This window comes from Mixophyes fleayi, chromosome 8, assembly GCF_038048845.1.
Source record: "Mixophyes fleayi isolate aMixFle1 chromosome 8, aMixFle1.hap1, whole genome shotgun sequence".
Taxonomy (NCBI): domain Eukaryota; kingdom Metazoa; phylum Chordata; class Amphibia; order Anura; family Limnodynastidae; genus Mixophyes; species Mixophyes fleayi.
Genome location: NC_134409.1, coordinates 110,372,167 through 110,395,112, shown reverse-complemented (window position 1 = coordinate 110,395,112; position 22,946 = coordinate 110,372,167). Strand labels below are relative to the sequence as shown.

Here is a 22,946-nt window from a genome sequence, read left to right as displayed (position 1 = left end):
TAACAATTGAATACCCCCCTAAAAGTCTTTGCACATGTCTTGGTCAGTGCAAAGACAAATTGCTGTAGTTGGATGACATGGTGAAGGATTGATTGTATGACCTAGATTTTTCTCCAAATGAAGTATTAAACCTCAGCAGTGAGAAAATTACCGTGAACCAAATGTGGCTATCTTTTGCGCCGACAATCTACATAAAACTTCAGTGCATTCATTGACACCAGCAAGTTCTCCAGTAAACTTACATTGCAGATATTCTAAGCAAAATAGCATCTTAAAAAAACACAACATGAAACAAGGAGGACTAAATACACAGACTCCCAATTGAATTTTATCCCCACAGCCCAAAGACATTGTCATCTGCCTCTTCAATTAGTCCAAAATGACCTATTGAAAATATATGGAGGAAAGGAAATAAATAAACATAAACTGGGACTAAACTAAAGCCTTAATAGAGCTAAAAAAAAAAAGATGGCTTGTGACCAAATCTTCTGACAGGTAGGGGACGGTTGTATAGATAGAGTTAAAAGAAACATCATACCTTCTAACAGACCAGATGCTTCTCTAAAAATCACAGCAGTTCCTGCACAAACATTCAACACGGACCTCAACAAATTCTTAGTAATGAAAAGATTCACTCCTACGGAATACCAACATTCTACTTTTTACTAAAAAATTACAAATTACTGGATAATCCAGCCAAGGATACAAATAGATTTTGGGACAAATGCCATAACTCAAACATGTACACAGGTGTCTAAAGCTATACATGGGCAAAATTACCTTGTATCTTAGAAAGACAACCCATACAGTGAAAATCCTGGATAACTACACCTTGAAATAAGGATACAATTGACGCACCATTGACTGCTGTGCACTTTATATGAGCATCATCTATATATATATATATATATATATATATATATATATATATATATATATATATATATATATATATAAAATAAGGTTGTTTGCTGGTGAATATCTTCAAAACCCCTGCACCGATTGTGATGAAACCAACGCTAGATGGTCCAGTTGGATACTGGCCAGGTTTTAGGGGGGTTAGGGTCCCGGACAGACCTCTCGTTTGTGCATGCTTGCCAGAACTTTGACCCGGAGAGCCAGTTATGGGCCTTCCACTGGATGGATTTGGATGATATTTAATAATAAAGCAAAAAACGACACTGGGGAGCCACCTCATGGTTGTGTTGGAAGAGCTGCTAAGCTGCTAATTTAGAATGTTAAGTTACGTTCAACTCATTTATAACTTAATAACTTGAAGAATTAAACCCAGGCAACGTCGTGTACTTGAGCCAGTGAACAGATAAGGGAAACTGGCCATTAAAAGAATACTAAAGGGAGATCCCTAGATTGACAGGAACCAGATTGAATTTCTAGCTTATGTCATTATCATCATCATATTGATGCACAACTACTTCCTATTTCAAGAACAAAATACTTCCCATTGCGGATATTTGGATCTGTAGGAACTAAATTTGCAACTAGCTTCACAAATTTTTACATGTATAATGGAAAGAGGGCTTCATATACGGAACAACCCATACCTGTAAAACATAAAACTTGGAAAGGAATACATTGATTTCATTGTCTGGAATGGCAGCGACCAGCATTTAGAAGAGTTCTGAGAATACATGAATGGCATTAGGCTTAATCTGAAGTTTATAGGAACATTTCTTTACTAAGATCAATTCTTGGACCTGAAAATACATACAAATCATATTACGAGCCCCAAAATAGCAAAAAATAAGAAAACTACAGGTAAATTTAAATTTAAAAATGAATAAAAGCCATTAGAGTAAGCTAGTAATAGTGATACTTGTGGTGCAGTTGAGTCCATACGTGCCACGTGTGGTTTCCTTATACCACCATGACTCTGTCAGTGCAGAAAGACACTTGGCTAAGGCACTTCTGTTACATTCTGTTCAGTAGGATGAAGTTAAACTGCAGGGGCCCATTAACATGCAAAGAACAGATAGAAAATATAGCCCGGGGACTTGGTGTGGTTTATCATACATACAATGCCACAAATAAAGGAAAGTACTTGAATGGCATTCCAGTTTTTGAAAGAGCGACAAAAATTGATTCTTCCTGAAAAAACTAGCATGACACTAGAAGCATATGAAACAAATTTGTGCCAAGCTTCTTAGATTCATACAGTGGGAGAACCAGGAGAAAGAAAAGTAACAACTGCTGAGGGCAAAGATTGCAAAATCAGCATCACACAAAAGCCCAAGTAAACCACAACTAGAGGTCACAGTCAAAAACCACCATCACCTTAAGAACAACGAATTTGTCTATGTACTTACATGCACCTGTGGACCACAGTTTGTAGGAAGAACTGTGAGACCAGCCCAAACAAGGGTCCTAAACCACAAACTGGATTAGCTTTATGGCAATTAGCATGCAGGAAGAATTGAGCCAAAAAAGCGACATGCAAAGACTCTTATCCATACTAGAGAGAAACTGGATCTAAAGACCCTGGGCCCTACAGAAATAGACCTATTGAAACACAACAGATGTAACAAAACATAAGATGATAGTACAGCAGCGAGAGGCCTGTACTGGGCAGCACCAAGGAGCCTAGACAAGCAGGTATCCACTGTCCACTCATAGACGTATACATGCAACACTATATAACTTGGATGTTCCAGTGACTAATCTATTAACATCACATGTCTCCATAGCACCACTCTCTGATACTTGCCATTAGAGCCCTATGCCAGATAACTGAGCATATATATATTTTTGTTTTTATTATTGTTAATAATAATTAATAAATATAATTATATTTAACGTGTGACCATCAGAAGTGATACTTTTGTAATGTCACTTCTCGTGAAAAACCCAAATGAAATGCAGAGGAAATGTTGTTTTTGTGATAAAGTTCATTGACATGGCAAAGAGGGACTTTGAAGTTAATTACAATTCCTCTAATCCCTCTTCATGACATTCTGGACTATATGCAAATTGCCATCAAAACTTTTGGCCATGACTATGTGTATATAGAGATAGATAGATATAGATATTATTTGTTTGTTTTTTTTGCTTGAATTATTCATTGAAAAAGGAGCCATTAGTTATTTTTTAATCTTTTTACAGAGCTTTCTTTTCTTGCTTACTTGCACCTAGCTGTATGTTATCTGTATCTGTTTATATGAGAAGTGACGTGTTGCTTGCTTTGCCAACAGAAAACAAAATAAATCATCATTTATAAGTGCAGAAAATTGCAAAGGCACAGAGCGTTTTATTATGTACAAATGACCGTATTTGTCCAGTAGACACGCACTGGTGCACAGTGTCATTCCGCTTTGAGATCTTTATCCACTTTTTGCAACATTTTAAAGTCCCTTTGTGACTGAATCCGCATTTTTGCAAAAATGAAAATGTCACCTCAAATCCTTCCTATTCTCACGGTGCTCCCCTCCACCTTATTTGCAACCTTTCCTGGGTTTTTTTTCTCCATATATACTTCTTTTGAAACCTCATTTATGTCATAATTAAGTCAGAAGTGTAAGGGGACATGAGTGGTGGCTTTATTTCAAATGTTACAATTGTACATTTTAGTGTTTTATTTATATTGGTTTCCGCACACATGGCTTTGACATATAAATTGCTTCTAGATGGCACAAGAAGTATCCAGTTGAAAGTAATGTTCCATGCCACATTACCACTATGATAAAGGATGCATAGAATTCTGTTTGTTTTGTATGACCAAAAAGTTTCCCACTAAACTGGGAAAGCATGTAAATGAGTAGGCTTCACTGCTTGAAGTTCATTAGAAGATCTTATCCCACTGATTAAAATCTTGGCCATGTTCTCACATTAAGTAGTAGAGCGGTTGTGTGACTTTCCCAAGCTGCGACTTCAGAACAAATCATTTCTCAGCGAGGTGAAGGCTGTCATACTTGCTTTGGCAATGTATCCCTATGGTCATTATAACCTGTCTGTATTGCATTGTCAGGAATGGTCCCACTCCAGCACGCTGTTGTCCAGCTGTGGGCTCCTTATACAACACAAACACTCTGGACTCCTTCAAGTCATGTGATAAGAAAGCTCTGCTGGAGCAGGCAGCTAATGAGGTAAGTTTCTGCATAATGAGAAGCGTATCGAGTATATATCCCGCCATGTTCCATGTATCACCGATGCTATATAAGGTGTACGTACGTACGTATGTGTGTGTGTGTATGTGTATATATATATATGTATGTGTGTGTGTGTGTTTGTGTGTATGTATATAATATGTGTGTGTTTGTGTATGTGTATAGACATACATAATGGAGAATCACTGCACTACTGTTTATAATAGAAGTAATCTTGGCATTACCTGATTTTGTATAAAATAATTTGTCTTGTGGCCTTGTGTGTTTTATTATGGTCATGAAAAATCTTGCAACTTCTAATATTCAACTTATGGCAGGATTACATTTTTCCCTATCTAATTTACATGACATTGACATGTTTTATATCACAGTATGAACTTTAATGTGTTACCAATTTTTAGACATTTACTATAACCTCCCTCCCACACTTTAGACCCTCTTTACCTGAAGCCGCAAACTGCATCACACCGCAAAATGGCAATATTCCTTGCAGCAACACACTGCAGCTCAAGCTTTCTGTTAGTCTGTCCAATCCTGCTTAAAGGTTGTTAATAGAAATTAAATTGTCCAACACAGTGATGACCTGGCTCCAGGAAGTGGTGATGACCAGTCACATTTGCTACACTGGGATAGGGGGGGTCTTAAATACCAGGGTTGTCCAAAAGTAAACAACTCCTTTTAGCCTGTCTGGTATTTATTAACTTCCATATGATTCAGCTCTCAACAATGAAGACACTCCTCATGTTAATCAGAAAGTTCTTCCAGCTATAGATTAGATTAAATTAACATTTTCATGCTAGTTACCAATTAAGTTAATTTTTTTATGTTTATGGATTCTCTCTTTTTCTATACATGTAAGTTTTTGTCATTTGGCAGATTTGGGATGCAATAAAGTCTGGAGCAGCTCTTGATGACCCAGTGCTGTTAAATAAATTCCTCCTGGTGACATTTGCAGTAAGTAATTTTGAGCTGTCATGATTCGGTCTTTCATACTAATATACTAATGAAATTGAAGACTTAAAAGGCTCTTATGCTTCCATGTTAGAAATGTTGTGTATTATTTTCAAATATACTGTTTTCTTTTTTTTTTTTTAATAATTAAGACATACATTATTAATAATTACAGAATGTGAGCTTTCAAAACCAATATACAATGAGGGTCAATGGGTCAATGGTAAACTGATGGAATACAATGAATAACACTTTTTAAAACATATAGTTGACTCTGTACATAGTCTTGTTAGCTGGTAGAATATATTGTTTTCCTTTGTTAGACTGTTATCAGCTGACTGTAGCACCCTACTTGTGTTCTTCAATAGTCTTGCAATAGAATATCCACGTTTGAGAACAGGAATTAAGTGTGCAGGGATATTGCTTAGCCCACAAGCAAAAAAGGTTATGCATAATTATGTTTGTGAATATGTATTTGTAATATAATTATCTTGACTGGCATACAAGTCCTCAAGATTTAATTTGCTATGATATTTTATGTGCAACTAACGTTTTATGACCTAGCGAAAAAGATTGATATCGGACAATTATATTCTTTTTCTTCGGTCCTTTCTGTGTGTTCTAGAACAGGGTGTCACGAGTTATAATTGAATAATCACACATACCAAGAATATATCTTTTTAATTTTATGCCGATCACAGAGAGCTGTGTTCTAGTCTTCTATTGTATTCCGTCTGTTATTTTCTAGATTAAATCGTGACATTTTTAATATGCTTAATATTGAGGTTCCCTTGGGCACGGGCTGTTGTGTTTCATAAAGGTTATTCCCTGACAAATCACTTCATAACTGCTCTGATATTAATCTCTGAACATAATTTTTTTTCACCGTCACATTCTGACAGTTCCTATCGGCTTCCTGCATGAAAAAAATATTTCGACAAAAGACTTTTAAAGAACTGTTCAAAAAGCGTAGGTGTAACTATGGAAATATGTCGCGGGATTCTAAGACCTATGGTTTAAAATGATGCAACAGTCTGATCCTCTGCATAGAATATGTTACAGGATATATTATGCAAATATTTATAGCTAATGTGCTATATTGGGAGTATTGCTTTTTTTTTATTTATTTTTATTTTTATAGCAAACTTTAAATCTATCCCCAGCTTTTATTAGGACAGTTGCAGGTATACATTTTTGTGTTATTTTTTTGAGACTAGAAGAACATTTAGCTAGCATCACAGAAAAGGGTTCTTTATAGTAAAAACTGTAAATATGTGGATAGTTTCCCTTAGTGGTGTCCTGTGACAACACTGGATGTAGAATAGTGTAAAAAGTTCTGGAAACTTTAGATTTTGTATTGGCTTGTGCAGAACCCAATAGTAAATCTGATTCTCTAGTGGGGAAGAAAATGTATACCATAGTTGAGACAAATTGGGAAGGGCTTCAGATGGGCTTTTCTTTTACCTGGGTCCACAATGGAATCTCAAGACAGAATAGTTTGTTAGTGTTCTGGAACTGCATCCATCAGCTTGGTCAGTCAACTGCTGGCTTTTTTCTGTTCAGTTGTTTAACAAGATAGAGTTTAGAGAGTTATGTACTAACAGTGTTACAGTGAAAATGTGTATTAACCCATTTCAGCCATTCGGCAATTAGCTTTGGTCAAGCTTTGAAAGTTAGACAAAGAAAGCATTAACATAAATATAGCATTTGATGGTACAAAAGAACCTAGAGGCCAATCTATTCTACCCTTTTTATTTGTGTTTGGTGTTTTTTTTATTAATATTATCTAAGTTTGAACAATAGTTTTTGTTCCATCCATTTCTTGAATTATTTTACTGCACGAGTCCCTATCCCACTGCTATGAGACTATTTCATGGATCAATTTCCCGTTCTATGAAAAAAAAAAAAAGTTCTTCATTATGTTTCCTTTCAATCTTTCTCCCTCCAAGTGTGTTCCCTTTTCCCCTCAGCTTGCGTACCTTCATACCATCTGGGACTATGACTCTGTGTTGACGTTACATCAACATTTATATATTTTGCTTTCAAATGTCTGTGCCCTACATACATTATTTTACATTTGATATAACTAAATTTAACATTCCCCACTCCAATCCATTGCTCCATTTTGTGTAAATCAGTGTGTTTTTCCCATTCTGTGTTATAGCTCTGTTACAGACCTTCATATCATCTGCGAGAAGACGTATTTTCCTATGTAAACCAAGAGTAATATCACCAAATGAATACATTAAACAAAACAGAACCCATGACTGATCCATAAAGCACTCCACTGGTTACCAGCTGTTCATCTGAACTTATATCACTAACTACTACACTCTGTCTTCTGTCCTTTAGCCAAATCTTAATTCATACTAAAAACAATTTGTGACTATTTAAAGTGATTTCCTGCTATTTACTCATACATCCCAATTTTGGCAGGACACACTGATTTTTTTTCTCAGTAAATATATATTTAATGATGTAATTGTAATAAAATTTACACAAATGTCAGCACCAAACCTTGCAATCCACACATGCAAAGAAATCAAACCATATATGTCGATAATTTAAGTTTTGTGTAATAATGTGAAATGAAACTGGGAAAAAGTATTGAACAAGCTTCCTGAAAGTTATTTAATGCTTTGTATAAAAGTCTTTGTTGGTATTGCCAACTTCAAGATACCTCCTGTATGGAGAAACTAGTCGCATACATTGCTCAGGTGTGATTTTGCCCCATTCTTCACTGCAAATAGTCTTCAAATCTTGAAGGTTCCGTGGGCTTCTTCTTGTCATGTCTGGTTTATGGTGAAATTATGTTCTTACCACTTCCAGATTAAGGCCCCAACACTGCTCACTGGAACATTCAGCAGTTTAGAGATCCTTCTGTAACCAATGCCATCAGTATATTTTGCAATAATAAGGTAGTGAAGGTCTTGAGAGAGCTCTTTGCTTTTACCCATCATGAGATGTTTCTTGTGTGACACCGTTATAATGAGACACCTTTTTATAGGCCATCAGTTGTGGCTGAACCAGCTGGCAGGATTGCTTTCTAATCACTGATAGATTTCAGCTGGTGTCTTGGCTGTCTATGCCTTTTTGCACCTCATTACAATTGCCACATTAAATATATATTTACTGAGAAAAATGTTGATGTGTTCAATACTTATTTCACCCGCTGCATTTACTTGTTTATAATTTGTGTCTTCCTCTTACACCGTTTATTTAACCCAGTATTGTAGGAGGGAATTCTATTGCGGGACGTCCGTAAGACACTTGCAGGCGTATTCAATTGTCAGCGTTAACGCTGCAAAACGAGCGCTTGAAAAACATTACCGTTTATACGGAAATTACTCGCTCAATTTCAGCTCGCAGCTCCCTGAGCAGCGAGCTGAAATTGAGCGAGTAAATTACCATGTAAACGGTAATATTTTTCAAGCGCTCGTTTTGCAGCGTTAACGCTGACAATTGAATACGCCCCTTGGTGGCTAATTGTATTCCCCCCAAAATGTCTGATGTAAAGTGTCTGTCCCAGTTCCTTTCCTACCAGGCAAAAGCTCTATGCCCTGTTTCAACACCACTGGTAGATAAATCTTTACTACTACAACATTTACCTCTGCAACTTGATTTGCCGATTTAACAATCTTTTCCATGCACCTACTCAGATACCTGTTTCTTGGCAGGCACTTAGCTTCTCAGTTTCCTTCACAACCAACCCCCAGATCAATACCTCTTAAATTATAATTTTTCATGGCAAGCGTCTCACACTCAATTTACTCTTCTTGGCTTATATCGCTGTTTCCAGAACCATCATCTTGCTGACATTCCTCCTCTGCTAGAACCACAATGTCCATTTCACGTTTCTGCTTAGTGAGAGCAGAAAATCATCATCAGCCATTTACTTATTCCGCAGCGCTGTACAGAGAACTCGCTCACATCAGTCCCTGCCCCATTGGGGCTTACAGTCTAAATTCCCTAATATACACACAGACTAGGGTCAATTTGTTAGCAGCCAATTAACCTACTAGTATGTGTTTGGAGTGTGGGAGGAAACCGGAGCACCCGGAGGAAACCCGCGCAGACACGGGGAGAACATACAAACTGCACACAGATAAGGCCATGTCTGTGTTCCACAATCTTAACTCTTCAAGATCCTACAGCGATCCAAACTGCTCTTTTCTTAGGTGCTCTAATCACACCCAAATCTCATCTTTTCTACCATTACATTTCCATGGTAAAGATGAAGTTTAAAATATTTCAACAGCTGCAGGATACCATCCCAGTGCCAAACATCTTCTTAAATCAGCATCTAACTATTAAAGCATTGTTACCGACAATATGTTGGAGTTTTGATGTATTCTGCATTTTCATTAATACTTGGACTACTTCTATTGCAGGATTTAAAGAAGTATTGGTTCTATTACTGGTTTTGTTTCCCCGCACTGTGCCTTAACGGGATAGAATTGATAAAGCAGCCAGTATCCATTGGTGAAAAGTTCTCTGAAACCCAGGTAATGATTTTGATAGTATGGTAAGCCTTCATCTTTCATCATTTGTAGAAAATCTTTAAATTACAGTGCACCGGTCAACGGAATGAACATTTTCTTATTAAAATAAAAATCTTTGAAACATAAATACACGTTGATGTGTTTTGGGGGTTTTTTGTTCAACTTTTTAGCTGTCATTTCCCTTTTCATTGCTTACTGTGCACCCTCATTTGCATACTATGCAAATGAGGGGAAGGAGTCCAATACTGTTGCTTTCTAGTGGTGTTAAAAAAAATTAAAAAGTGGCTTCTTTCACCATAGATTTAGGGAGTGGGTAAAATATTAGTAAAAGTATTCTCAAGTTCTCTGTTTTTAATACACAGCTTATGAATTCTACTTTTTAATTTTTTGCAAGAAAAATGTAAACAAAATAAACACAAGAAACTTATATGTCTCGTACTTGAACATAGTACAGATTGAATGAAATATGTTGCTGCAGTTATTGGGTTGATAAAAAGTTTTTTAACAGGAAAGGAACTTGGGGAGGTTATGAGTCAGGCGCGGGCTGCATCACATTGATATTACTTCCGGGGAGCGGGCGGCCCTAACAGCCGTGATTTTGAGCGGCCCGGGGGGCTGATGCCCCCCTGCCCCCCGGTCCAGCCCGCCCCTGAGCCAGTGATATAATGAGCTTATACAAAGGAGGATTTAGGTGAGAGGTAGACTAATATTAAGAAGGCTGTGTTCCCATAGCCAGTGGTAAACAGATATAAAACACCTCTGATCCTAAAATAAAAGTACTGTATTGATCTTGAGAAGTGAATAACCTAGTGATAGTTGAGGAAAATTGGAATGTGATCAACGATATTTATTTGAAATAATATTTGTATGTATCTGGGACATATGTTGCTCTGTCTTCTATGATCCTTTCCATTTGTTTCCCTTCTTCATCTGTTCTCCAACAGTAGGAGTGTATGTGAGCGGCCAATGAGCAATCGTCACACTGATCATTGAACTTTTCAAGTGCTTTAGGACAGAACGCTTGGATGCAGATCTAGACATCATTGTAATATGTGAAGTAGAGAAGTTGACACTCCCACCATATATGTAAAGTTGTCAGTGCTGACAGCATTTCACACCTCTAGGGTTGAAGCGATATTGCAAAGCATGTAAGACCTGCAGGTGTCCTCTATAAAACAGGCGGATAGCTGAGCTTTCCTTCCATTGTCCACATTGTAAGTGTGACACTGTCCTAACCAGGTGGATAGGCAGGATTAAACAATAGGACGATGGGGGAATGAATGATAGCCAGCTAACACTTCGAGACTGGTGCCATGTTTCAAGATTCGGGTGAATTGTGGGGCATTTACAGGATAATATCACTGAACGACCAATCCAAAGAAAATTTTGGAGGCGGACAATCATAGCCAAAAGTCCAGTCTATGATCTTGGCGACCAGAACTGCTGATGATAACGGTGGAGGTCAGGGGCTTGTAGGCCTCCATGAGCTGTCAAAGCAGACAATGTGGTATACTTTGTATTTGGTTTAAACAAAGTATAAACAAGGCCTTTAGCACCCTCTGCTTGGTGTAATTATGGTTTTCCATTGATGGCCAAGTTGTTTTCCTAGGAAGGCCTCTAGCTCAGATTTTACAGAGACTGCATTCATTGTTGAAAATCTAGTGGGAATGGATCTGATATGGGTCAGTACATCAGTGTCCTTACCTTTGCTATCAGCTCTGTTACATTCCTTTTTACTTCTCCCTGAGTTCAGGCTAGGATGCATCTGGTGGAAACGTAGTCTTGGAAATCTGTGAGGCCAGAGGGAAGGCTTTACCAGTGGCAAAAAATGAGTTTAATCTGATATTTTTGAGGGTTTCCCCAGTCTCTTGGCTCTTTCATGTCTCCACCTGCTGCAATGACTGGAGATAAGCTAATAGAAACTTCATATTGGGAGAAGTCATCTTATTCCTGTCCAAGCAATTTCATTCCCAATTAGGTATTTTAAACTCTAATATAGCTTCTCTCTCCCCATAAAAAAATAAATGGCCATCCCTGCAATTGAAACATTTTCTGCAAGATTAAGATTGGGAAGCTACTCTCTATGGAGAAATCTCCCTTATAAAGACCTATGCATATGTCCCCCAAAGCATACCTTCTTAATCCTGATGTCCGCTATTCTAGGCCATATCTCCGTTATCTCTCTTGCCCCAACCCTAACCCTCTTTTATTCCCCTTCAACAATATCCCTGTACCCCATTCTTGTTTAAAAATGCACTGATTATGTTACTGTTGCTCTGCTGTACAAATATAATAAGGACAATGTAAGCAAACAGTTATTTGATAAAATACATGTTTATTTGTTAATTATGTGCCATAAATAAAGAATCTGTAAAATTCTCCTGTACGGTTTTATGTGAAGTTGACTGTCTTTATATTTTATGGGCTCTGAGTTAAAAGAATACCAATTGATTTTGTTATCTCCTGTAGGTGCTAGAGTTTCAGAGATCCTATGATGATTTTTGTCAAAATGAAGGCTCCACTCCACAACCTTACTTCTTAATCCGCTACACAGAAACTTCTTTTGCTCTGTCTCCACTGCGGAAATTCCACCAATTCTATAAAGATGGGGACAAGGTAAATAATTTAACAACAGATCTTCATTTTCAGTTACAAAGCACATTACCATCTCTATTTAAAGGAGAGTCCAATAACAGACATACATTCCTCACTGATGTTTCTCTCCATAGTTAGCAGAAAGATAGGAGTACCCTTTGGAACCACCATAGATTGTAAGCTAGCGAGCAGGGCCTTCTAACTTTTTCTGTCTGTATTACTGAGTATTGTTTTATTATTGTGCTTGTTCCCAATTGTAAAGCGCTACGGAATTTGGTGGCTTTATATAAATGAATGTTGATGATGGGTTTACAGTGTGTAAAAGTGTCCACGCATGCTGCAATTTTTATGGTCATTTTAGACATAACTGCACCCTACACCTTGTATTGGCACAAAAGAACACCCCTTCAATATCTGACTGGGTACTATGATTTTTCAATTAGGATGGTGAATGTGGTTGGACAATGTGTACATCTGACTTTGTGTACAGTCATCGTCTGACTGTGATAATGTTGCCTTGTCTGATTCAGCAACCAGCAGTCCAGGGAATTAAATTTTTAGGTGGCCAGATGTAAATCTGACAGAGATCTGACCTCTCTCCTGACAGTCCAACATTGCCGGACTGTGTATGGAAATCTATCAACTGCTTGGAAAAGCTTTAGAAGTAGTACATTTATAATACATTAGTGACAGTGGAGGTCCCACCGGGAGACTCCCACCTCCCTGCTACCTGATAACAGAGATTATTATTATTATTATGACCATTTATTTATATAGCGCCACTAATTCCGCAGCGCTGTACAGAGAACTCACTCACATAATGTCACATAATATGTGTTTTACTGGCCTTCCCCTGTAAAGTAGGGCAAGCACAGTGGCCTAGTGGTTAGCACTTGTGCTTCGCAGCACTGGGGTCATGAGTTTGATTCCCGACCATGGCCTTATCTGTGTGGAGTTTGTATGTTCTCCCTGTGTTTGCGTGGGTTTCCTCCGGGTGCTCCGGTTTCCTCCCACACTCCAAAAAAAACATACTGGTAGGTTAATTGGCTGCTATCAAAATTGACCCTAGTCTCTGTCTCTCTGTGTGTATATGTATGTTAGGGAATTTAGACTAAGCTCCAATGGAGCAGGGACTGATGTCAGTGAGTTCTTTGTACAGTGCTGCGGAATCAGTGGCGCTATATAAATAAATGATGATGATGATGATATAATGAAGGCAATGTATTATATGGGCTTTCTTATTTTCCAAGCTTATGTTCCCTGTCTTTGCCATGGATAATTAAAAGTTCACTGTTACTTGTTTTATAACTATTAACTTATTTAGTTTTGTCTTGTTGTGTTTTCCCAGGTAACACTTGGCGTTTATGACCCATGCACTTTATCAGAATACCCTGGGTGGCCCTTGAGGAATGTATTGGTGCTGGCAGCTTTTCACTGGTACTGTAGCTTATTATTGCTGATATATCTATAGTTATAATTGCACTGTTTTTGTGGGGGTAATACTGCATTGTTGGTAGTTCCACTGATAAGTATTTAAAATACCAACTGAAATGAATGAATATTTAAAGAAGTCCACCTAACCTAATTGCCAACCTAAACAAAATAGTTAATATTAAAACTCCCTCCTCTCAAGAAGCAGAACAGCAGGTGTCCAATGTCCATAGTCTCCTATTCCGAAAGAAGCTCAGCCGTGGCCGAGGAATTGGGGTATACATAGACCATGGATAGTGTAGGAGACAGAATTGCCCTAGCGACAATAATAAAGGACAATAATCATAAAGGACATTTATTAATTGCTATATAAAACAAGTGTAGAACATGCAGCTGTTTTTAAATTCAGGCACTAACAGTACATGTTCGCAAACTGAAACATCTTTTCTAAAAGTTTACTGATACTGAGAGTCAGAACCGGGTATTAGACAAATTCAGTAGGGTTTTCTGTCAACACATATATAGGACAATATCACATTTAAGATTATGCTTCTGAACAACTAGAGACTGGAAACAAAAACAAATTAAAAGTCAATTTCCTGCCATTTTGCTTCAGTGTATTTTTGCCCCAGTGGAACAGGGTGAGGCGGGTTGGGTAACTTTTGGCTGTGATTATAAATTTTGTGAGCTACGAGAGGACATTCCAATGTCCGATTTGGAGGTCTGACAGTCTTGGGTCTCCTACAGGCAATAGGAAATCCAGGCACAAAAGAAGGCCTCAATACAGACTCTGACGGACTAGCCGTAAGATGGATACATTTTTCTTGGTTGTAGTATGGATCCTGGAGGGAATGCTGGTCCATTCTTTATATTTAATATGCATAGTTTTCAGCACAGCAAAAGTTCCATATTAGACGGGCCCTTTTCTTCCAAATCCTATTTAAGGAGTTTTGAGAGTCCAAAGAGAAAGGAAGACTTTTCTGCCATTGAATAATGAGGAATAAAGAGAGTGATAAAATTTGTGTTGAGAGGAAAAGGAAAGATTTTGTTTGTAGCCGAGGATACACAAGAGTTGCTGAAAGCAATTTGTGCGACCATGATTGAAGAGGTCAAATAAGTTCAATCTTTTAAAGACCAAGGGCTAGATTTACTAAACTGCTAGTTTGAAAAAGTGGGGATGTTGCCTTTTTTTAGCAACCAATCAGATTCTACCTGTCATTTTGTAGAAAGTACTAAATAAATGAAAGCTAGAATCTGATTGGTTGCTATAGGCAACATCCCCACTTTTTCAAACCCGCAGCTTAGTAAATCTAGCCCCAAATCTTCAGTGAACTGGTGGAAAAAAGATGTGTTTTCCAGTAAACCAGATTATTAAGTCTGCCATGAAGAATGAGTGGCAACATCATGTAAGAAGACATTTTTTGGCCTGAGGACATAAAACCTTATATTTTTGATCATGTTAATTCATAATTCTTTACTGAGGACTTAACGTGGCAACTATAGGTTCTGCCATAAACCTACAATAACAACGTTTTTATACTATGCTGAAGGATGCTTATCAACACATTCCCATTCATTAGGAGCATCAGCAGTTTCTGAGAATAGATTAGTGACCTTAATATCAGAAGTCCATAATTTCCACAATCTTAACTTTTGGACTGATGTCGCCTTCTACGATCTTGGCAAAAGTAGTGCTCAAAGTTATGATCCGTTTGAGCTCAAAATTCATTATGATGGGTCCATGCTGAAATGTACTGTTGATCTTTGCAGAGCTAAAGGGGTAAATTTATCAAGCTGCGGGTTTGAAGAAGTGGAGATATTGCCTATAACAACCAATCGGATTCTAGCTGTCATTTTGTAAAATGTACCAAATGAATGATAACTAGATTCTGATTGGTTGCTACAGGCAACCTCTCCACTTTTTCAAAACCACAGCTCCTATATTGGGTGGCACATGTGAAAAGCTGGTGGCATGTGAGAAAAGCTAGTGGGCATATAGGGTTGCATGTGAGAAATCCTGTTGGGCATATAGTGTGGCATGTGAGAGAACCGCTGCAGGTCATATGGGGTGGCATGTTGGAGAAATCCTGGTGGGCACATGTGAAGCAATGTGTGAGAAAATTTGGTGTGCAGGGGGTGGCGTGTGGGATAAACGCAGGTGGGCAGGGGGGAATGTGAGAAAATATGGTGGGGGATTACTAGTAATCGAAAAGCTGATGGGGGGAGCGGGTGGGTATGTGTGAGAAAAAGACACACACTGAACATGGGCGGTACTAAGTTTACAGGAAATCTGAGGAAAAATCCCAAAATGGTAGTGGAGAGGTGGAATGGCACAACTTCTCCTACTGCTTTCATTGTAAAACTATCAAATTCCATTCACTTACATTTTCCATACCAAGACGGCAGTGATCATAATACAAGCAAATTATGTACAGTGACATGAAGCAGAAAGTAAAGATGGCCCTGCCTATATGATCTTACAACCTGTTTCCTTAGTATAAATGGCAAGAGAATGAATAATGCAAAAACAACTGTTGAGAAGTCAAATGTGTTTTTAACAGAAGGATCGGCCAGGCTGATAATTGAAAAATGTTCTTTGTATTTAGAAGAGAAAAGGTTATTTGCTACTATTAAGAGATCAATCTCTTGTGTGAGCTACACAAACACCACATTGCCCTGGGTCACAAAGATCATGGATGTTGGAGAGTTGGACGTAAAGATGCTATAGAAAGTTTAGATGGTCTAGCCTAGACTGTTTACTGTGACAAACACACTCCATAACAAACACACTTATATTTGTGGCAGAAAGGTATTTACAATAAATATGGTTTAAGTCCTTTGTTTCCTCTCAATAGAGACCATGGTGCTTTCTAACAATACAGTTTCCTCCTGTCCTGATCGATTTCTGTTTGAGGCTCACAACACATGACAGCAGATACCTTTTGCATGCTCATAAGTAAATTTATTTTATCTTTGGCAAAAAGATGGTTGGACTTCAGCGCAATCGATTAAGTATACAATGGATGGATAAAAAAGCCTCAGAACTGCAGTGTCCACTTAATAATTAAATATTTATTTCTTTTGTCCATCTGAAAGCCCCACACCTCCCATTTTAATTGCTGCTCCATGTATTAAAAAACCTGTTAGACTTCAGCATTCCGAGTAAAGCAATAGTTGTTTCTTAGAAATTTACAATACATGACCTCAATCTCACTCTGCTGGTATAGATTAAAAAATGGAAATAATAGACAGAACTTGAAAAAACATGTATTGTCTATATTATTATAATGTTTGTATTGCCAGAGCAGACCTTTCCTAACGCTACAAACTGTGTCTATGTACAGGCGATGTTTTGTTTTCCGCAGTTTAGCCCACCTTCCCCAAATACAATTCAATTCGGGGTGCAGAGGCAGTTCTGTATACCGTTTTATGCTTCACAAACAGCCTAAAAGATTGGTGCCCAATGCTGCCATGCTTGAATACATGAAAATAATGGGGCTCTGTAGATTCTATTCAGATTATAGATATAATGTTCTGAAATGTTTATCTGTTAAATAGAAATCCCAGCCAAATATTCTGTTTGAAAATATTTTGGGGTCCTAGATCAAAGGCACATTGACACTTGGTGTCCCAACAGAGAAAAAATGTTGGGCACCTTTGACCTAGAAGAGAGTTTCTCAGTGATCCATGTATCTTTCAGCGGTCTGTCCTTTACAAAGCAGTGTTTATTCTTTTTCATGTATTAGAAAAGAAAGACTCCTTCTTATTAATCATTTCAGAATTTCAATCGTGCATCTGGAAAAATCACATTAATAGAGGTGATTAAGCACCTGCCTCAATGCTGTAACATTTTCCTGAAAGTAATTAAACTAAAATAAATCATCAATTATTTTTGTTAAAAAAAAAATCTTAAGCTATTAAGATCATCAGAAGCTATTAAGGTGATGCTGTGAGATCATTTATTATCCATCCCGCTGGGTTCTTCTCTCTCCTCTAATTTTATCCTTTTCATTAACAGGGGCAGCCAGGTACAGTCCATTGAAGTCATCTGCCTCAGAGACCGAACTCTGCAGGGTGATAGAAACACAAAGCACAGTATCATCTTTGAAATAAAACTGCCCCAAGTGGCAGAGAGCCAAGGTACTCTCCTTTCATCCAGGACTTTATTTCAATTAAAATTCTAATTTAAAAGTACATTATGTTAGATAAGAAGACAAAGGGATCTCCTGACTACATTTGATTACTTGAAGGACACATTTTTATCAGAGGTGCAAGTAGATTTTGTCTTCCAGAGGCAATGAGTATACAACCTATAATAAACCTATGCATCTATACCTTACAGAACCCCACAGTTCTCATTTTGCTGCGCATCTGCTTTACTTTGTTCTCTAATAGTTTGCAGAATATTTTTAATCTACGCTTTAACAGTTCTAGTTTGCAGTGCATGAACATCATATTCTTAGAAACCATCAATATCCCACAAACCCATTTTCTGAACCCTCATTAGCTGTTTTCCATAGGGAAACTGGTTTCACAGATCATTTCCTGCTCGCATCCCAGGTTGTATGAAGTCTTGCCTGTACTTGAGAGGGCGTTTAATGTTACTAAATAAAGTGAGAAGAGAGATGGGCTCCATTGTGGAGCAAGAACTTATTGGTCTCGGTGGGAGAGGGGCTCAAGAGTGGTGGACACGTAGCAGATTTGTAGATACAGGTAGAATACTTTGTGTGAAAGCGTGGCCATGGTCAGGCCTGAAGGCAAGTGTGGATTGTTTCATAGGGGGCAAATCATGTCAGGACCTGAAAGAAGTGGGTATAACATGAAAAGTCTGAAAAGGGAAGTCACAAGATCGTGGAAACAGTGATGAGATCCAATGCAGCAAACTCTAATTCTACCCAGATTTTTATGCCAGTAGGGGATGCAGTGCGCTAAATGGGAAGCCAGGTCTGCAACTCTGAGAATTAAGATCCTTATATCTACACATGAAGGATGGCAGTTTTCGTCTCCTGCCTGTCCACAGAAACCCATTAATCAGTCACTGAAGCTTATATAGATAATTGTCAAGGACTATAATGGGAAGGGTTTAAAACAAAGTTCATTTTGACAGATATGATTCAACCAAACCATGATTTAAATAGCTTCCTGCACCGCCTTAGCTCCTGCTTGTGATTATCAAACATTGTGGTGAAGATAACGGTGATAAGTTGGTTATATTGACTCTGATTTAAATACCCTGATTTTTGAGGCTTGCCACTTAAACTTGAAGTTGATTCTGATATGCTTCTATCTTATCATACTTTTATATTTTACATGTTTCCTGTCAGTTTGCCCAAAAGCGGTCGGCTGGGAGAAAAACCAAAAAGGTGGAATGGGCCCCAGAATGGTGAATCTCAGTGAATGTATGGACCCAAAGAGGTAAGTCAGGGTAATTGTTGGGACATCTTCATTTGAATGAATTAATTTTTTGTAGAGGAGCCCTGTTTGATAAATAAGGTTATGCGCATAAAAAAAGAGATAAAAAAGACAACCAATGGTGTAGTATATTCTAGAACAAGGATAGTGCACTACAGATAATACTGGTAAGTTGCTGTGTGCCAAATAAAAATTAAAGAAGACTTGTCTGTGTTATTACCAGAACTCATCCATTGTAAAGTGGCAAAACCTTAACTCCAAGGGACCAGTAACTGCTTAAAGTTTTGCTGATTTACAATGGAGGAGTTTGGTGATCAATGGATCATCCTTCACAGGTAATCCTTCATTAACATTTACATGGTATGCAGCGACTTATGACTATTATCTGCAGTGCGTTATTTTACTAATATACTATACCTCTTTTTTTTTTCTCATCTACCCTTACTTAACTTAAAATAAATAAGATTGTTCCTATGTTTAGAAGTTATACATTGTAAAGTTAAGTGATCGGCTTTTATCCATGATGGTTTTGGAAATGTTCAGTCAAAGTCTGTTACAATCTAGCCGCTGTGTGTGAAACTTTTATTTCTATTAAGAGGTCTCCATCTAAGACTAATATTTCACCAATAAGTAAAGCCATGGATATCCTATGTTCAGGGTGATCTTCAAGCCCCCACCAGTGCCTCTCAGATTGACAGTTTGCATGGTTGTCAATGGATGTGATTTGATGTCTGCAGCAGTTTTTCTGCACATTTATAGAAAAATAAAGTGTTCCATTTAAACCGTTTTAATATTTTTTTCAGGTTAGCAGAATCATCAGTCGATCTTAACCTAAAATTGATGCGTTGGCGTTTAGTGCCCACTTTGGACTTGGAGAAAGTGATCTCTGCTAAGTGCTTGTTACTTGGAGCAGGCACTCTGGGGTGTAATGTTGCCAGGACATTAATGGTGAGTGTCAGACATTCTTTGTTGAAAGACTTCTAAGGAAATTTACTATCGTTTTATCAGTGGATGCTTATTGCAGGATCCATATCATGGTTTTGGTGTACAGTATTGACAGCACCATTTAGCCAGTATATACGCTTATTATGCTATATTAATGCAATGTTGTGTGCTGCCGTTTTGTCTGCCTTTACTGTTTACTGTTTGTATGATAGATGCTTTTTCTAACTTCTGTACAGGGTGCCAGCAAAACCTGTAGGCAACATTGTTCAATATAGACTATAGTATATAATAAAAATTCCTACTGAAATTAAGTGTACAGATGGAGTATTAACTAAAAATAAAAGTTAAATAAAATGTATGACCTCTTGAATGAAATGCGTCATGCACTGTTTGTTCTGCCGCCTCAGTGTGTATATGGACTGCTTCAGGGTGCATCATTGTTTTAAAATAACCTTGTTCCATCTATAAATACTCTGGCAATATAAATCTAGCGTGTAATATAAACTGTAACTAGTAAACCTAAAATGCATTAAAATTCTCTCATTTAAATGTATATTTTTAAAATAACTTTTTTTACAACTATTCTGTGCGGATAGTATTTTGCATAATGGCAGATCCACAGAAATGAAATTTAAAGAGAAATGGCACAGCATAGAGGTCTTTAGAGCTTTGTGCTGTCATTAACATGATATCCACGTAGAAAGCAATGATACCATGTCGCTCTTTATGTTGTGCTATCTCCCTTGCAGTTTTCCCACATTACATTACGCTTGAATCACAACAAGTGAAAACTTTTGTGGATGTGCCCTAATTGTTGCTTTGAGTCCATTTTCACTAGTCTGTAAGATAGATATAGAGGTAGATAGATTAAGAGATATATTTGGTATTATCACTTGTTGATAGTCTTGTTTATAGCCTAGATCTCTTATTTAAACACAGACTTTCACATCAAGGGTGGCTCAAAATCCGTAGTATTTCCATCAGACGTACGTTCTAAAATTTTAATTGAGCACACTGATGGGGAAAGGCTCCAAATGTTCTTTTCTGACTTATTTTTAATTCACTTTTTCACGTGTTTATTAACGTATGAAGAGAGCAAAAACTAAAGTATATAGGCGTGAAAAGAGCACTAAAAGAAGCACATGAAAATTGCAAAATGTCATAATAGTAAATGCTAAAATATAGAATATATACCATTTAATACATAGTAAATGGAAGCTACAATCCCATCTATCACATCAAACTAGTTGTCAAGGCAACAGCACACTGCCTATGCTGAAGGTGATTTATACTGTGCCATACATCAAATAATACAAATGTATTACCAATAAACTAAGAAATGGACTGTAAGCAGACAGTTTTCAGTGCTGATATAGTTATATAAATACACTTTAACAGTGTGACAGCAAACGTCTAAGATTGAACTGTATATTCACTAATTTCAGAGCTAATACTTGTAAAAATTAGAACCTGTTTTAGATGTTTATACGTGTGGAAACGTCTGGGAACTCTGTTAAATGGCCATACCCTGCAGTTGATGCAGGCATGGCCATGGTCCAAAATGTGTGGGTTCCCAGTCTGAATGGATTCAGAGCTACACATTGTTTGGCGTATCTCATTTGACACATCAGTAGGGCAAATTAGTTGATAAAGAGAACAACCAACTTCTTTGTGGTGTAATGAAAAGCCTTCTTCCGTTTTGTTGACAAATGATGGTGAAGATTATGGTCTAAATCTTGCAGCCCCTGCTTTATATTCTGTCTGAACATTATACTTTTGGAAACAATGGCTTATTTGGTGTTTTATTGTGTGTGTTTTGTTTTTTTTTTAATCAGGGATGGGGTGTTCGACATATAACGTTTGTGGACAATGCCAAAATCTCGTACTCTAATCCGGTGCGGCAGCCTCTCTACGAGTTTGAAGACTGTCTTGGAGGTGGAAAATCAAAGGCATTGGCAGCGGCGGAGAAACTTCAGAAGATATTCCCTGGCGTGGTACGGAGAACCTGTAGAACTGATCAGCAGTGAGGGGTTTATTAAACGTGGCTTTATTTTACAGCTGCAGCATTTGTATAACAAAGCCTGCACTGTTCTATCACTCTGCACAAACTGCCTGGAGCATATGATAAGCTGCACAGTCTGCCAGCAATATAATACTCTTCTTACTATTGTTGTGTATCACAAGTGTAATGAGACCCAGGAACGGATCAGCCTGCAGAGTTTAATATAATATGAAAAGACCCAAAGTACTAAAGCTCTTTACTATAAGCTGTTTAAAGCTACCAGCCCACAAACAAATCTTGTAAATGCTTCAGCAATATAGTTGACGTACATGCAAATATTTCTACGTGTAATTATTGTTATTATTTGAAAACTTATCCTAAGAAATTTAAAGAGTTTTTTTTAAACAAAATAATGTGTGTGGAAAGTTCATCACATTAGAATAATAGTGAATTAGCAGTAATTTGGCAGTATTCTAGGTGACCCATTCACCCTAATTAGATTTTAGAGGGTGTATTTACTAACATTATGCAACGGCAGATACAATTATCAGCTGTGAGCAGTAGTCGTACAATGACTTCACCTTGTGCATATACTTTTTACCCACCGTCTAATCCCAAATTCATTATAACACATAGTGCTTTTACTTCTATTACAGTAAACTAAAACCCCACACCCAAAGTTCATTACCAATATACAGCAAGTTCATATTTCCAAATTCATTACAGTACAAGTTCATTATAATTATGGGTGGTTGCTTAATACTCACTAAGGGCTTTTTGGCATTTTCAGTTTAAAATAAAAAAAAAAACAACCAAAATCTGATTGCATGATTCTCTACCCTCAAGACATTCCACACTCTCCACTGCCACCTTAGCAAGTTCCCCTCCACTTCTCCACTAAAGGATCAGCACATCTAAGTTTAAATCACCCAAAATTGCCCAAATGTAAAATAAATTGATGTTTAATGGATTGGAGAGTTTGGGAAATTA

General features: G+C 37.5%; 1 protein-coding gene across 3 annotated transcripts in view; it reads left to right on the top strand.

Annotated features, from left to right (window-relative positions):
* The window catches only part of ATG7 (autophagy related 7), a 203,472-nt gene that overhangs the window by 14,022 nt on the left and 166,504 nt on the right, over positions 1 to 22,946 (top strand). For all 3 annotated transcript variants that reach the window (XM_075183176.1, XM_075183177.1, XM_075183178.1), the window contains exons 4-12: positions 3,980 to 4,097; positions 4,995 to 5,072; positions 9,461 to 9,574; positions 12,041 to 12,187; positions 13,515 to 13,603; positions 17,616 to 17,737; positions 18,922 to 19,012; positions 19,813 to 19,957; positions 21,790 to 21,948. In XM_075183176.1, the coding sequence (XP_075039277.1) occupies positions 3,980 to 4,097; positions 4,995 to 5,072; positions 9,461 to 9,574; positions 12,041 to 12,187; positions 13,515 to 13,603; positions 17,616 to 17,737; positions 18,922 to 19,012; positions 19,813 to 19,957; positions 21,790 to 21,948 (1,063 nt within the window). The remainder of the gene's footprint in view (positions 1 to 3,979; positions 4,098 to 4,994; positions 5,073 to 9,460; positions 9,575 to 12,040; positions 12,188 to 13,514; positions 13,604 to 17,615; positions 17,738 to 18,921; positions 19,013 to 19,812; positions 19,958 to 21,789; positions 21,949 to 22,946) is intronic.